The following is a 13,658-nucleotide window of genomic DNA, read 5'->3' as shown; positions in this document are numbered from 1 at the left end:
GCGACAGAGCGAAACTCCGTCTCAACAAAAAAAAAAAAAAAAATTTTTTATAGAGATGGTGGTCTCGCTATATTGCCTGGGCTGGTCTGAAACTCCTGGCCTCAAGCAATCCTCCTGCCTCCACCTTCCAAAGTACTGGGATTACAGGTATAAGCCACCTGTAATTAAATGCAACTATTTAATCAAATATGACTATTTCATTACTTAAATATTTAATTAATTAAAAATGCATATTTAATTACTCACGGTGATGGTACACTTGATCTTAGCCAAAACGCTGAATGGTGATAACTATCCACAGTGATAAACGCCATCTAGGAATATTCTGAGGGACAATGGCAGAGGATGCAACGGAATGGTGACATGGTCTAGGGAAGGGTAGGGCTTCTGCAGAAGGGATGTGAGGAAGATGAAGAGAAATTAGCCTTGGCCGTGCACGGTAGCTCAAGTCTGTAATCCCAGCACTTTGGGAGGCCGAGGCGGGTGGATCATGAGGTCAGGAGATTGAGACCATCCTGGCTAACACAGTGAAACCCCATGCCTACTAAAAATACAAAAAATTAGCGGAGCGTCGTGGCGGGCGCCTGTAGTCCCAACTACTAGGAGGCTGAGGTGGGAGAATGGCGTGAACCTGGGAGGTGGAGCTTGCAGTGAGCTGAGATGGCGCCACTGCACTCCAGCCTGGGCGACACAGCGAGACTCCGTCTCAAACAAAAAAAGAAAAGAGGCCGGGCGCGGTGGCTCAAGCCTGTAATCCCAGCACTTTGGGAGGCCGAGACGGGTGGATCACGAGGTCAAGAGATCGAGACCATCCTGGCTAACACTGTGAAACCCCGTCTCTACTAAAAAATACAAAAAACTAGCCGGGCGCGGTGGCGGGCGCCTGTAGTCCCAGCTACTTGGGAGGCTGAGGCAGGAGAATGGCGTGAACCCGGGAGGCGGAGCTTGTAGTGAGCTGAGATCCGGCCACTGCACTCCAGCCCCGGCAACAGAGTGAGACTCTGTCTCCAAAAAAAAAGAAAAGAAAGAAAGAGAAATTAGCCGGAGGTGGGGTGAGGGCCACTCAGCAAGGTGAGTAGCTCATGCAACGACCCTGAGGCCATTAGGTATGAGTGGGAGGATCCCCATGAGTGAGAAGGCTAGACATGCAGTTCAAGCCTGGCCTGGTGGCTCACACCTGTAATCCCAGCCCTTTGGGAGGCTGAGATGGGTGGATCACTTGAGGTCAGGAGTTCAAGAGCAGATTGGCCAAATGGCGAAACCCTGTCCCTACTAAAAATATAAAAATTAGCTGGGCATGGTGACAGTTGCCTATAATCCCAGCTAGTCGGGAGGCTGAGGCAGGAGAATCACTTGAACCCGGGAGGTGAAGGTTTCAGGAGCCAAAATCGCATCATTGCACTCCAGCCTGGGTGACAGTTAGACTCTGTATTGGAAAAAAAAATACAAAAGTTAGCTGGGCGTGGTAGCACATGCCTGTAATCCCAGCTACTCAGGAGGCAAGGCTGGAGAATTGCTTGAACCTGGGAGGCGGAGGTTGCAGTGAGCTGAGATTGCACCATAGCACTCCAGCCTGGGCGACATGAGCGAAACTCTGGTTTGAAAACAAAAATGCAGTTCCAAAAAAATTAATAGACTTTATTTTTTTAGAGCAGTTTTAGGTTCCCAACAAAACTGAATGGTGAGTGCAGGAAGTTCCCAGGTACTCGCTGTCCCCACACACCCACAGCCTTCCCCTCTATCCACACCCCCACCAGAGGGCTACATGTTACAGCTGATGAAACTGTGTTGACACAGTATCACCCAGAGCCCACAGTTTACATTACAATTCATTGTTTTTTTTTTTTTTTTTTGAGACAGAGTCTCGCCCTGTCACCCAGGCTGGAGTGCAATGTCACCATCTCGGCTCACTGCAACCTCTGCCCCCTGGGTTCAAGCAATTCTCCTGTCTCAGCTTGCCAAGTAGCTGGGATTATAGGTGTGTGCCACCAAGCCTGGCTAATTTTTGTATTTTTAGTACAGATGGGGTTTCATCATGTTGACCAGGCTGGTCTTGAACTTCTGACCTCATGATCCACCTGCCTCGGCCTCCCAAAGTGCTGGAATTACAGGCGTGAGCCACAGCGCCCAGCCTAGAATTCATTCTTGAGTTTAGAGACTAGTTTGGGCAACATAGCGGGACTCTATCTCTTTTTAAGAAAGAGAGAAAGAGGCTGGGCGTGGTGGCTCACACCTGTAATCTCAGCACTGTGGGAGGCTGAGGCAGGCAGATCACGAGGTCAGGAGATCGAGAGCATCCTGGCTAACATGGTGAAACCCCGTCTCCACTAAAAATACAAACAATTAGCTGAGCGTGGTGGCAGGTGCCTGTAGTCCCAGCTACTCGGGAGGCTGAGGCAGGAGAATGGCGTAAACCCAGGAGGTGGAACTTGCAGTGAGCTGAGATCCAGTCACTGCACTCCAGCCTGGGCGACAGAGCAAGACTCTGTCTCAAAAAAAAAAAAAAAAGAAAAAGAAAAAGAAAACGAAAGAAAAATAGATGATGGCAGCCAGGCACAGTGGCTTACACCTGTAATCCCAACACTTTGGGAGGCTGAGGCGGTTAGATCACCTGATGTCAGGAGTTGGGGACCAGCCTGGCCAACATGGCGAAACCCCGTCTCTACTAAAAATGCAAAAAAATTAGGTGGGTGTGGTGTCAGGTGCCTGTAATCCCAGCTACTTGGGAGGCTGAGGCAGGAGAATTAGTTGAACCCAGGAGGTGAAGGTTATAGTGAGCTAAGATCATGCCATTGCACTCTAGCTTGGGAGACAAGAATGAAACTCCATCTCAAAAAAAGAAAAAGAAAAAGAAAGATAGATGGTGGCATATGTAACCATCCTGACTAGTTTTTCTCTTGAGGGGGTTTCACCATGTGGCCCAGGCTGGTCTCGAACTCCTGGACTCAAATAATCTTCCCACCTCGGCCTCCCAAAGTGCTGGGATTACAGGCAAGAGCTGCTGTGCCCGGCCTCGGACCCCACTGTGGATGAATTGGAAAGGAGTGGAGAGTGGGGCAGTCACAGACCACTACCATAGCCTGCCTCATTTCCAGGCCCTGTGCCAGGCTCTCAGTGAACTCACAGGGCCTAGTACTCTGCCCTGGCCTCAGAGTCCCACTGCCCACCACAGTCAGCCAGGTGCTCCAGGGGGCTCTCACACCTTGAGCTGTGGGGACTCTGTGAGGAACTGTCACCCAGATCCAGCCTCTCCAATCCCAGAATGGCCTGTGTGAGAGTGAGAGCAGCCAGGCGCTGGCACCAACTCTGCCCCTGGGGTCTTTACACCCAACATTCAGTGGTTTCCATCTTTCTTTCTTTCTTTTTTTTTTTTTTTTTGAGACGGAGTCTCACTCTGTCGCCCAAGCTGGAGTGCAGTGGCCGGATCTCAGCTCACTGCAAGCTCCGCCTCCCAGGTTCACACCATTCTCCTGCCTCAGCCTCCCGAGTAGCTGGGACTACAGGCACCCGCCACCATGCCCGGCTAGTTTTTTGTATTTTTTAGTAGAGACGGGATTTCACCATGTTAGCCAGGATGGTCTCGATCTCCTGACCTTGTGATCCGCCCGCCTTGGCCTCCCAAAGTGCTGGGATTACAGGCTTGAGCCACCGCGCCCAGCCTCTTTTTTTTTTCAAGACTGAGTCTCGCTCTGTCGCCCAGGCTGGAGTGCAGTGGTGCAATCTCGGCTCACTGCAACCTCCGCCTCCTAGGTTCAAGCGATTCTTATGCCTCAGCCTCCCGAGTAGCTGGGATGACAGGTGCCTGCCATCATACCCGGCTAATTTTTGTATTTTCAGTAGAGACTAAAGTGCTGAGATTACAGGTGTGAGCCACTGCACCCGGCCTCATTGGTTTTCATGTTGAATGTTCCTGAGACTTGGCGATGCTCATGCAATGTGGGACTACTTCCTTACTAGAATTCATAATAGTATTAGTGGTTATAGCTTCTGTTGATTGAATCACTCCTCTGCACTGGACACTTAGATGCATTATCTCATTCAATTCATCGTTTATTTGGCAAACACTGATCAAGGGTCTGCTACTGCCAAGTACTGTTCTAGCGGAGGACAGAAAATAAACAGGTCAGGCTGGGCAGAGTGGCTCATGCCTGTAATCCTAGCACTTTGGGAGGTGGGAGGATCGCTTCAGCCCAGGAGTTTGAGATCAGCCTGGGCAACACAGTGAGACCCTGTCACTACAAAAAATAAACAAAATTAGCTGGACATTGTGGTGCATGCCTGTGGTCCCAGCTCCCCCTTGGGATGATGAGGTGGAAGGATTGCTTGAGTTCAGGAGCTGAGGCTGCAGAAAACCATGATTGTGCCATTGTACTCCAGCCTGGATAACACAGCAAGATCCTGTCTAGTAAAGGAAAAAAAGAGGGGAGGGGAGGGGAGTGGAGGGGAGGGGAAGGGAAGGGAAGGGAAAGGGGAAGGGAAGGACTGCTGCAATGAAAAACATATCTTGTGTTTTTGTTTTTGTTTTTTTTGAGATAGAGTCTTGTTCTGTCATCCAGGCTGGAGTACAGTGGCGCGGTCTTGGCACACTGCAACCTCTGCCTCCCAGGTTCAAGCAATTCTTCTAGCCTCAGCCTCCCGAGTAGCTGTAATTACAGGCATCTGCCATTACATCTGGCTAATTTTTAAATTTTTGTAGAGATGGGGGTTCACCATGTTGGCCAGGCTGGTCTTGGACTCCTGACCTCAGGTGATCCACCCGCCTTAGCCTCCCAAAGTGCTGTGATTACAAGCATGAGCCACCGCGCCCGGCCTAGAATATGGCCTTATTTGTAATGGGGTCTTTGCAGATGTAATTAGTTAAGGTGAAATCATACTGGATTGGCCGGGCACGGTGGCTCACGCCTATAATCCCAGCACTTTGGGAGGCCGAGGTGGGCGGATCACGAGGTCAGGAGATCAAGACCATCCTGGCTAACATGGTGAAATCCCGTCTCTACTAAACAAAATACAAAAACTTAGCCAGGCATGGTGGTGGGTGCCTGTAGTCCCAGCTACTTGGGAGGCTGAGGCAGGAGAATGGCGTGAACCAGGAGGCGGAGCTTGTAGTGAGCTGAGATTGCACCACTGCACTATAGCCTGGGCGACAGAGCGAGACTCTGTCTCAAAAAAAAAAAAAAAAAAGGAAATCATACTGGATTAAGATGAGCCCTTAAATCCAACATGACTGGTGTCCTTAGAAGATGAGGAGAGGACAGAGAGAGAGACAGTGGGGAGACGGCCACCTGAAGACGGAGAAGGACGTTGGAGTAATGAGCTGCAGGCTGAGGAACTCCAAAGATTGCAGGGAACCACCCAAGCTACGAAAAAGGTTGGCATGGTAGTTCATATCTGTACTCCCAGCACTTTGGGAGGTTGAGGCAGGAGGATCACTTGAGCCCAGGAGTTCAAGACCAGCCTGGGTAACACAGCAAGACCTTGTCTCTATTTAAAAATATATAAAATTAAAAGGAAAAAGCGAGGGAGGATCCTTTTCTAGAGCTTTTGACGGGAGCATGATCCACTGCCATCTTTATTTCCCATTTCTGGCCTCTGGAACTGTGAGAGAAGACATTTCTGCTGTTCACCCTATCCCTTTGTGATACTTGTTTAAACCAGCTCTAGAAAATGAATACACTTGCTTAGGGTCACCCCAGAAGTCAGTTCCAGTATTCAAACCCAGTTCTTTTTTCTTTCTTTTTTTTTTTTGAAACGGAGTCTTGCTTTGTCGCCCAGGCTGGAGTGTAGTGGCATGATATCGACTCACTGCAAGCTCCGTCTCCCAGGTTCACACCATTCTCCTGTCTCAGCCTCCCGAGTAGCTGGGACTACAGTGGCACCCATCACCACACTCAGCTAATTATTTGTATTTTTAGTGGAGACGGGGTTTCACTGTGTTAGCCAGGATGGTCTCTATCTCCTGACCTCGTGATCTGCCCACCTCGGCCTCCCAAAGTGCTGGGATTACAGTTTTTGTTTTTTTTTTTTTTTTTTTTTTTTTTTTTGAGACGGAGTCTCGCTCTGCCGCCCAGGCTGGAGTGCAGTGGCCGGGTCTCAGCTCACTGCAAGCTCCGCCTCCCGGGTTTACGCCATTCTCCTGCCTCAGCCTCCCGAGCAGCTGGGACTACAGGCGCCCGCCACGTCGCCCGGCTAGTTTTTTTTGTATTTTTTTAGTAGAGACGGGGTTTCACCGTGTTAGCCAGGATGGTCTCGATCTCCTGACCTCGTGATCCGCCCGTCTCGGCCTCCCAAAGTGCTGGGATTACAGGCTTGAGCCACCGCGCCCGGCCAGTTTTTGTTTTTTTAATGATTTTAATATTTTATTTTATTTTTTTGAAATGGAGTCTTGCTCTGTTGCCCAGGCTGGAGTGCAATGGTACCATCTTGGCTCACTGCAACCTCCGCCTCCTGGGTTCAAGCAATTCTCCTGCCTCAGCCTCATAATTAGCTGGGATTACAGGTGCACATTACCACGTCTGGCTAATTTTTGTATTTTCTTTTAGTAGAGACGAGGTTTCACCTTGTTGGTCAGGCTGGTCTCGAACTCCTGACCTCAGGTGATTCACCTGCCTCAGCTTCCCAAAGTTCTGGGATTACAGGCGTGAGCCACTGCGCCTGGCATTTTTTTTTTTTTCTTTCTTTCTTCGTCTCTTTTGTAGAAAGAAGTCTTGCTGTGTTGCCCAGGCTGGTCTCAAACCCATGGGCTCAAGTGATCCTCTTATCTCAGCCTCCCAAGGTGCTAGGATTATAGGTGTGAGCCACTGTGCTTGGCCTCAAACCCAGTTCTTTTGATTTCAGAGAATGAACTTTCCCCAGGGATTTTTATTAGTAAAGTATTTTTATTTATTTATTTGTTGAGGAGACAAGAGTCTTGCTCTGTCATCCAGGCTGGAGCGCAGTCGCGCAATCTCAGCTCACTGCAGCCTGGAACTCCTGGGCTCAAGCGATCCTCCCGCCTCAGTCTCCAGAAAATGTTTTGTAATTTTTATAGAGGGCGTGGGGGTTCTTGCTGTGTTGCCCAGGCTGGTCTGGAACGACTGGCCTCAAGGGATCCCCCCCCCGCTTAGGCCTGCTGAAGTGCTGGAATTACAGGCATAAGCCATCCTGTCAGCTCTAGGTATGTATGTGTGTATCTATGAATGTATGTATGTACGTATGTGTGTTATGTATGTATTTTGAGACAGTCTCACTCTGTTGCTCAATCTGGAGTGCAGTGGCAAGATCTCTGCTACTGCAACCTCCGTCTCCCGGGTTCAAGCAATTCTCCTGCCTCAGCCTCCCGAATAGCTGGGATTACAGGCGTGTGCCACCACGCCCAGCTAATTTTTGTATTTTTAATAGGGACAGGTTTCGCCATGTTGGCTGGGCTGGTCTGAAACTCCTGACCTCAGGCGATCCGTCCGTCTCGGCCTCCCAAAGTGCTGGGGTTACCGGCATAAGCCACCAAGCCTGGCCGGGTCTAATTATTTTAAAACGCAAACGCTTAAGTGTGAGGGCACATACATTCATATTTACTTTTTTTTTTTTTTTGAGACAGAGTCTCGCTCTGTTGCCCAGGCTGGAGTGCAGTGGCTCGATCTCGGCTCAGTGCAAGCTCCTCCTCCCGGGCCCAGGCCATTCTCCTGCCTCAGTCCCCCGAGTAGCTGGGACCACAGGCGCCCGCCACCGCGCCCAGCTAATTTTTTGTATTTTTAGTAGAGACAGGGTTTCACCGTGTTAGCCAGGATGGTCTCGATCTCCTGACCTTGTGATCCGCCCGCCTCAGCCTCCCAAAGTGCTGGGATTACAGGCGTGAGCCACCGCGCCCGGCCATACTTAGCAAATATGTATTGTCAGTGTCTATCACATTCCAGGGACAGTTTCAGGTATTGGGAAATCCTGTCCCTGCTTACAGTTTATTAGCGGAGGACCACAAAAAAAAAAAAAAAAAAAGATACAGTCGGTCAGATGGTGCAAAAATCTATGGAGAAACACACAGGATGAGAGGCAAGTTTCGGGGTGTATGTGAAGGTAGAGAGGAGGCGACGCTATTCCATGAGGGGTGCTCAAGACCTGTTGCTTTTGCACAGGAAAGACAGGAGGAAGGGCAAATGCAAAAGCCTGCCAGGGGGAACGTGCTAGACCGGCATCGGGAGGCCGGGTGGCTGGAAAAGAGCGTGCAGACGGCAGAGGGGGTCTAAGAACGAGCTCAGAAAAGAGGCAGAGGTCGCCGCAGCCCTTCCTGCCTCCCTTGCGCTCCAGCAGCTCCCCGGGTGGAGCCACATCCAACATGGCGGCCGCCTGGGGCCCGCCTGCGGGCGGACGGAAGTGCGTGTCGGCGGGCGCCGGAAGTGACGAGACCCGCTCCCCTGCGGGGTCTCGGTTGAGCCGTGGACGCGCCGCCTTCGAGCATCCCTAGCCGGGCAGGTGGGAGGCCCCGGGGTTGCGGCTCCCGCTGCCGCGGCTTGGCCCCGCCAGCGACATGGCCAGCTCCGGAGAGGTACTGTCCGCGCCTGTCTCCTCTCTGCTTCTGCCTTGGCGGCCTCGGTCCCCCTGGGTTCTTCCATCCCGACCCGGGTTCCCTTGCATCCTTTCTATCCCGACACCTACCCCGCCCGTCCTTCCCATCCCGACCCTGGCCTTGCCCCTGCTCTCGTCTTTCCCGCATCCTGTCCCCAAGACTCCTACCCTGCCTCGGAAGGCACAAGCTGTCTCCCCCTTCGCTCGTCCATTCCTGATTGCCAGAGTTGCCCCCGTCTCTCCGTCCCCTGAGGGTCCAGGCTCCTCCGAGGCCCCTTTCTCAGTGCCCCGTTTCCTTGGCTGGGCCCCTGCAGCCCTAGGACATTCCCCCTCCGTGCCCACGTCCCACTCCATCTTCTATCTCTGGATGCTCAGTTTCAGCCCCAACCCACTTCTCTCTGGAGCCTGCTTGCTGAATGACGTGGGGGGCGGGTGATGGAGGAAAAGCCATTTCATCTGGGGGACTTACGACGTACCCTGGAATTCTTTGCCATCACTCCCCAAATCTGGGTTCGATGGAGAAGCCTGCCGCGTCCCTGTAATGTGGTGCAAGGTATTGTCTCTGCAGACAGGGGTGTAGCGGGGACTCTAGACTCTGACTAGTGGCTTCCCGGTGATGCTTCCTGCCTATCTGTATGGACACCTAGGTTGGTATCTGTCACCTTTCAGGACTCAGATCGTTGGGTGCACTTCACAGATTTAGGAGCTTGCCTGGGTTCTAGGGAGCAGGAGTGAGAGGCTCAAGTGTCTTCCTCAGAGTGATGGGGCAGGGGTCTGTGGAGATGGCTGGGGTTCGCTGTGCTCACCACCCCTCTTCATTTGAAGTGAATTTGGCCTAGAAATGACCCCAGTGGCTTCTTCATTGACACGGAACGGTATATGGCCCAACTGCAGATTGATAAGATTAAAATGAAGATTCCAGTTAGCTGTGTGTGCTTGGGGTTAGGGAAGGAGGGTCCTGGTACCTTGGCCTTACAGAATTCCAGCTCAAAGGACCCTCTGTTCCTTTTGTTGTTTGTTTGTTGTTTGTTTTTGAGACAGAGTCTCACTCTGTCGCCCAGGCAGGCTGGAGTGCAGCGGTGCGATCTGCAACCTCTGCCTCCCCGGCTCAAGCGATTCTCCTGTCTCAGCCTGCCAAGTAGCTGGGACTACAAGCGTGCATCACAACCCCTGGCTAATTTTTGTATTTTTAGTAGAGACGGGGTTTTGCCACGTTAGCCAGGCTGGTCTCAAACTCCTGACCTCAAGTGATCCACCCGCCTTGGCCTCCCAAAGTGTTGGGATTACAGGCATGAGTCACCGCACCCAGCTGGGCTCTGCTTTTTTTTTTGTTTGTTCCAGTAGCACTTCACATGGTTCAGTGCCTCTTTTTCTTTTTCTTTCTTTTTTTTTTTTTTTTTGAGCGAGTCTTGCTCTGTTGCCCAGGCTGGAGTGCAGTGGCGCAATCTCGGCTCACTGCAAGCGCCGCCTCCCGAGTTTAAGCCATTCTCCTGCCTCAGCCTCCCGAGTAGCTGGGACTACAGGTGCCCGCCCATCTCGCCCGGCTAGTTTTTTGTATTTTTTTTTTAGTAGCGACGGGGTTTCACCTTGTAGGCCAGAATGGTCTCGATCTCCTGACCTCGTGATCCACCCCTCTCGGCCTCCCAAAGTGCTGGGATTACAGGCTTGAGCCACCGCACCCGGCCTTTTTTTTTTTTTTTTTTTTTTTTTTTTTGAGACGGAGTCTTGCTCTGTTTCCTAGGCTGTAGTGCAGTGGCGCGATCTTGGCTCACTACAAGCTCTGTCTCCCAGGTTCACGCCATTCTCCTGTCTCAGCCTCCCACGTAGCTGGGCCTACAGGTGCCCGCCACCACGCCCAGCTAATTTTTTGTATTTTTTTTAGTAGAGACGGGGTTTCATCATGTTAGCCAGGATGGTCTCAATCTCCTGACCTTGTGATTCATCTGCTTCGGCCTCCCAAAGTGCTGGGATTACAGGCGTGAGCCACCATGCCCAGCCTCAGTGCCTCTTTTTCTCAAATATTAAAAATGATCCTGTCAGGGCATGGTGGCTTATGCCTGTAATTCCAGTACTTTGGGAGGCCAAGGTGGGCAGATTGCTTGAGCCCAGGAGTTTGAGACCAGCCTGGGGAACATGGAAACCCTGTCTTTACAAAAATTAGCTGGGCACGGCAGCTCACGCCTGTAATCCCATCACTTTGGGAGGCCGAATGGGCAGATCACGAGTTCAGGAGTTTGAGACTAGCCTGGCCAACATGGTGAAATCCCCATCTCTACCAAAAATACAAAAAAATTAGCCAGGCGTGGTGGCACATGCCTGCAGTCCCAGCTGTCCCAGAGGCTGAGGCAGGAGAATCCCTTGAACCCGGGCAATGGAGGTTGCAGTAAGCTGAGATCACGCCACTGCACTCCAGCCTTGGTGACAGAAAGAGACTCCGTATCAAAACAAAACAAGGGCCGGGCGCGGTGGCTCAAGCCTGTAATCCCAGCACTTTGGGAGGCCGAGACGGGCGGATCACGAGGTCAGGAGATCGAGATCATCCTGGCTAATACGCTGAAACCCCGTCTCTACTAAAAATACAAAAACTAGCCGGGCGAGGTGGCTGGCGCCTGTAGTCCCAGCTACTCGGGAGGCTGAGGCAGGAGAATGGCGTAAACCCAGGAGGCAGAGCTTGCAGTGAGCTGAGATCTGGCCACTGCACTCCAGTCCGGGCGACAGAGCGAGACTCCGTCTCAAAAAACAAAACAAAACAAAACAAAAAAACGAAAATTTGCTGGATGGGGTGGCGTGCACCTGTAGTCCCGGCTACTGGGGAGGTTGAGGTGGGAGGATTGCTTGAACCTGGGAGGTGGAGGTTGTACTGAGCTGAGATCATAGCACTGTACTCCAGCCTGGGCAACAGAGTAAAACTGTGTTCTCCCTAAAAATGAAAGAAACAAAAAAACCCCACAAAAACTCTCTGGCTAGGCGTGGTGGCTCTTGCCTATAATCCCAGTGCAGTGGGAGGCCAAGATAGGAAGATTGCTTGAAGCCAGGAGTTCGAGACCAGCCTGGGCAACATAACAAGATCCCATTTCTAGGCCGGGCGCGGTGGCTCAAGCCTGTAATCCCAGCACTTTGGGAGGCCGAGACGGGCGGATCACGAGGTCAGAGATCGAGACCCCTGGCTAACATGGTGAAACCCCGTCTCTACTAAAAATACAAAAACTAGCTGGCGATGTGGCGGGCGCCTGTAGTCCCAGCTACTCGGGAGGCTGAGGCAGGAGAATGGCATAAACCCGGAGGCGGAGCTTGCAGTGAGCTGAGATCCGGCCACTGCACTCCAGCCTGGGCGGCAGAGCGAGACTCGTCCAAAAAAAAAAAAAAAAAAAAAAAAAAAAAAAAATCCCATTTCTACAAAAATTACAAAATTAGCTGGTGTGGGGCATGCGCCATAGTCCCATCTACTCGGGAGGCTGAGGCAGGAGGATCACTTGAGCCCGGGAGGCCATGGCTGCAAAGAGCTGTGACTGTGCTACTGTACTCGCTTGGGAGACGGAGTGAAACCCTGTCTCAAAAAAAAAAAAAAAAAAAGTAAATAAAAATGCTCCCTGTTCAAAAGGCATTCCTGCAGTGGGGGAAATCATTACAGTTTGTCTGATGAGACTGGAAGGGGAGACCTGGTGAGCTGTGGGAGGCAGTGAGTTAAGTGTGCCTGGAGAGTACTGGGAGGGCTTCCCTGAGGAAGGAGCTTTTGAGCTGAAGTTTGAGAGTATAGCAGTTTCCTTTGCTTGGTGGCATGTCTGGTCAACGGGACAGCTTGTGCATAGACTGGGTGGCAGCAGTGCTGTGTCTGAAGGGATGGCCTAGAAAATGCCAAGTAGAGGCCAGGCGCGGTGGCTCAAGCCTGTAATCCCAGCACTTTGGGAGGCCGAGGCGGGTGGATCACGAGGTCAGGAGATCAAGACCATCCTGGCTAACATGGTGAAACCCCTTCTCTATTAAAAATACAAAAAAGGCTGGGCGCGGTGGCTCAAGCCTGTAATCCCAGCACTTTGGGAGGCCGAGATGGGCGGATCACGAGGTCAGGAGATTGAGACCATCCTGGCTAACATGGTGAAACCCCGTCTCTACTAAAAAATACAAAAAAATTAGCCGGGCGAGGTGGCGGGAGCCTGTAGTCCTAGCTACTCGGGAGGCTGAGGCAGGAGAATGGTGTGAACCCGGGAGGCGGAGCTTGCAGTGAGCTGAGATCCGGCCACAGCACTCCAGCCTGGGCGGAAGAGCAAGACTCCGTCTCAAAAAAAAAAAAAAAAACTAGCTGGGGTGGTGGCGGGCACCTGTAGTCCCAGCTACTCGGAGGTGCTGAGGCGGGAGAATGGTGTGAACCTGGAGGTGGAGCTTGCAGTGAGCCGAGATCGCGCCACTGCACTCCAGCCTGGGTGACACAGCAAGACTCCGTCTCAAAAAAAAAAAAAAAAGAAAATGCCAAGTAGATAAGCAAAGCCCTAAGAAGAGGGGCACTGGAGAAAGAGTAAAGACCTTAACATTGTTTATCCCTTTAGATCATGCCTGCGATTGAACACTTTTCAAATTTCTTGCTGTATTGCTTAGGCTGGTCTCCAACTCCTGGACTCAAGCTATCCTCCCACCTTGTCCTTCCAAAGTGCTGGGGTTATAGGTGTGAGCCACCGTACCTGGTCAGTTGGTGGTGGTTGTTGTCGAGACAGGGTCTTGCTCTATCACCCAGGCTGGAGGGCAATGGCACAATCTTGGCTTATTGCAGCCTCTACCTCCCAGATTCAAGAGATTCTCCTGCCTCAGCCTCCCAAGTACCTGGGACGACAGGTGCCTGCCACCATGCCAGGCTAATTTTTGTATTTTTGTAGAGACGGGGTTTCACCATGTTGGCCAGGATGGTCTCGATCTCTTGATCTTGTAATCTGCCCGCCTTGGCCTCCCAAAGTGCTGGGATTACAGGCGTGAGCCACTGCGCCTGGCCAATGAACTCGTTTCTATACACTTGTCCAGTTTCAGTAGTTGTCAACACATGACCCATCTGGGTTCATCTCTGTCTCCCCTTCTCCCCCGACTCTTCCCCACCTCTCCTGTCCCCCGTGGATTAGTTAAAGCACATCCCAGAC

The 13,658-nt window shown here is 51.7% G+C and overlaps 1 protein-coding gene across 2 annotated transcripts in view; it reads left to right on the top strand.

Annotated features, from left to right (window-relative positions):
- Positions 1-8,362: 8,362 nt before the first annotated feature.
- The window catches only part of FBXL18 (F-box and leucine rich repeat protein 18), a 64,761-nt gene continuing 59,465 nt past the window's right edge, over positions 8,363-13,658 (top strand). Inside the window, exon 1 of one of the 2 annotated variants that reach the window (XM_033193098.1) lies at positions 8,363-8,515. In XM_033193098.1, the coding sequence (XP_033048989.1) occupies positions 8,498-8,515 (18 nt within the window). In that variant the 5' untranslated portion in view covers positions 8,363-8,497. The remainder of the gene's footprint in view (positions 8,516-13,658) is intronic. The other variant, XM_033193097.1, reaches the window with a different exon arrangement.

This window comes from Trachypithecus francoisi, unplaced genomic scaffold (genome assembly GCF_009764315.1).
Source record: "Trachypithecus francoisi isolate TF-2019V2 unplaced genomic scaffold, Tfra_2.0 Lachesis_group4, whole genome shotgun sequence".
NCBI classification, from domain to species: domain Eukaryota; kingdom Metazoa; phylum Chordata; class Mammalia; order Primates; family Cercopithecidae; genus Trachypithecus; species Trachypithecus francoisi.
This window is presented reverse-complemented; position numbering and strand designations above follow the sequence as displayed.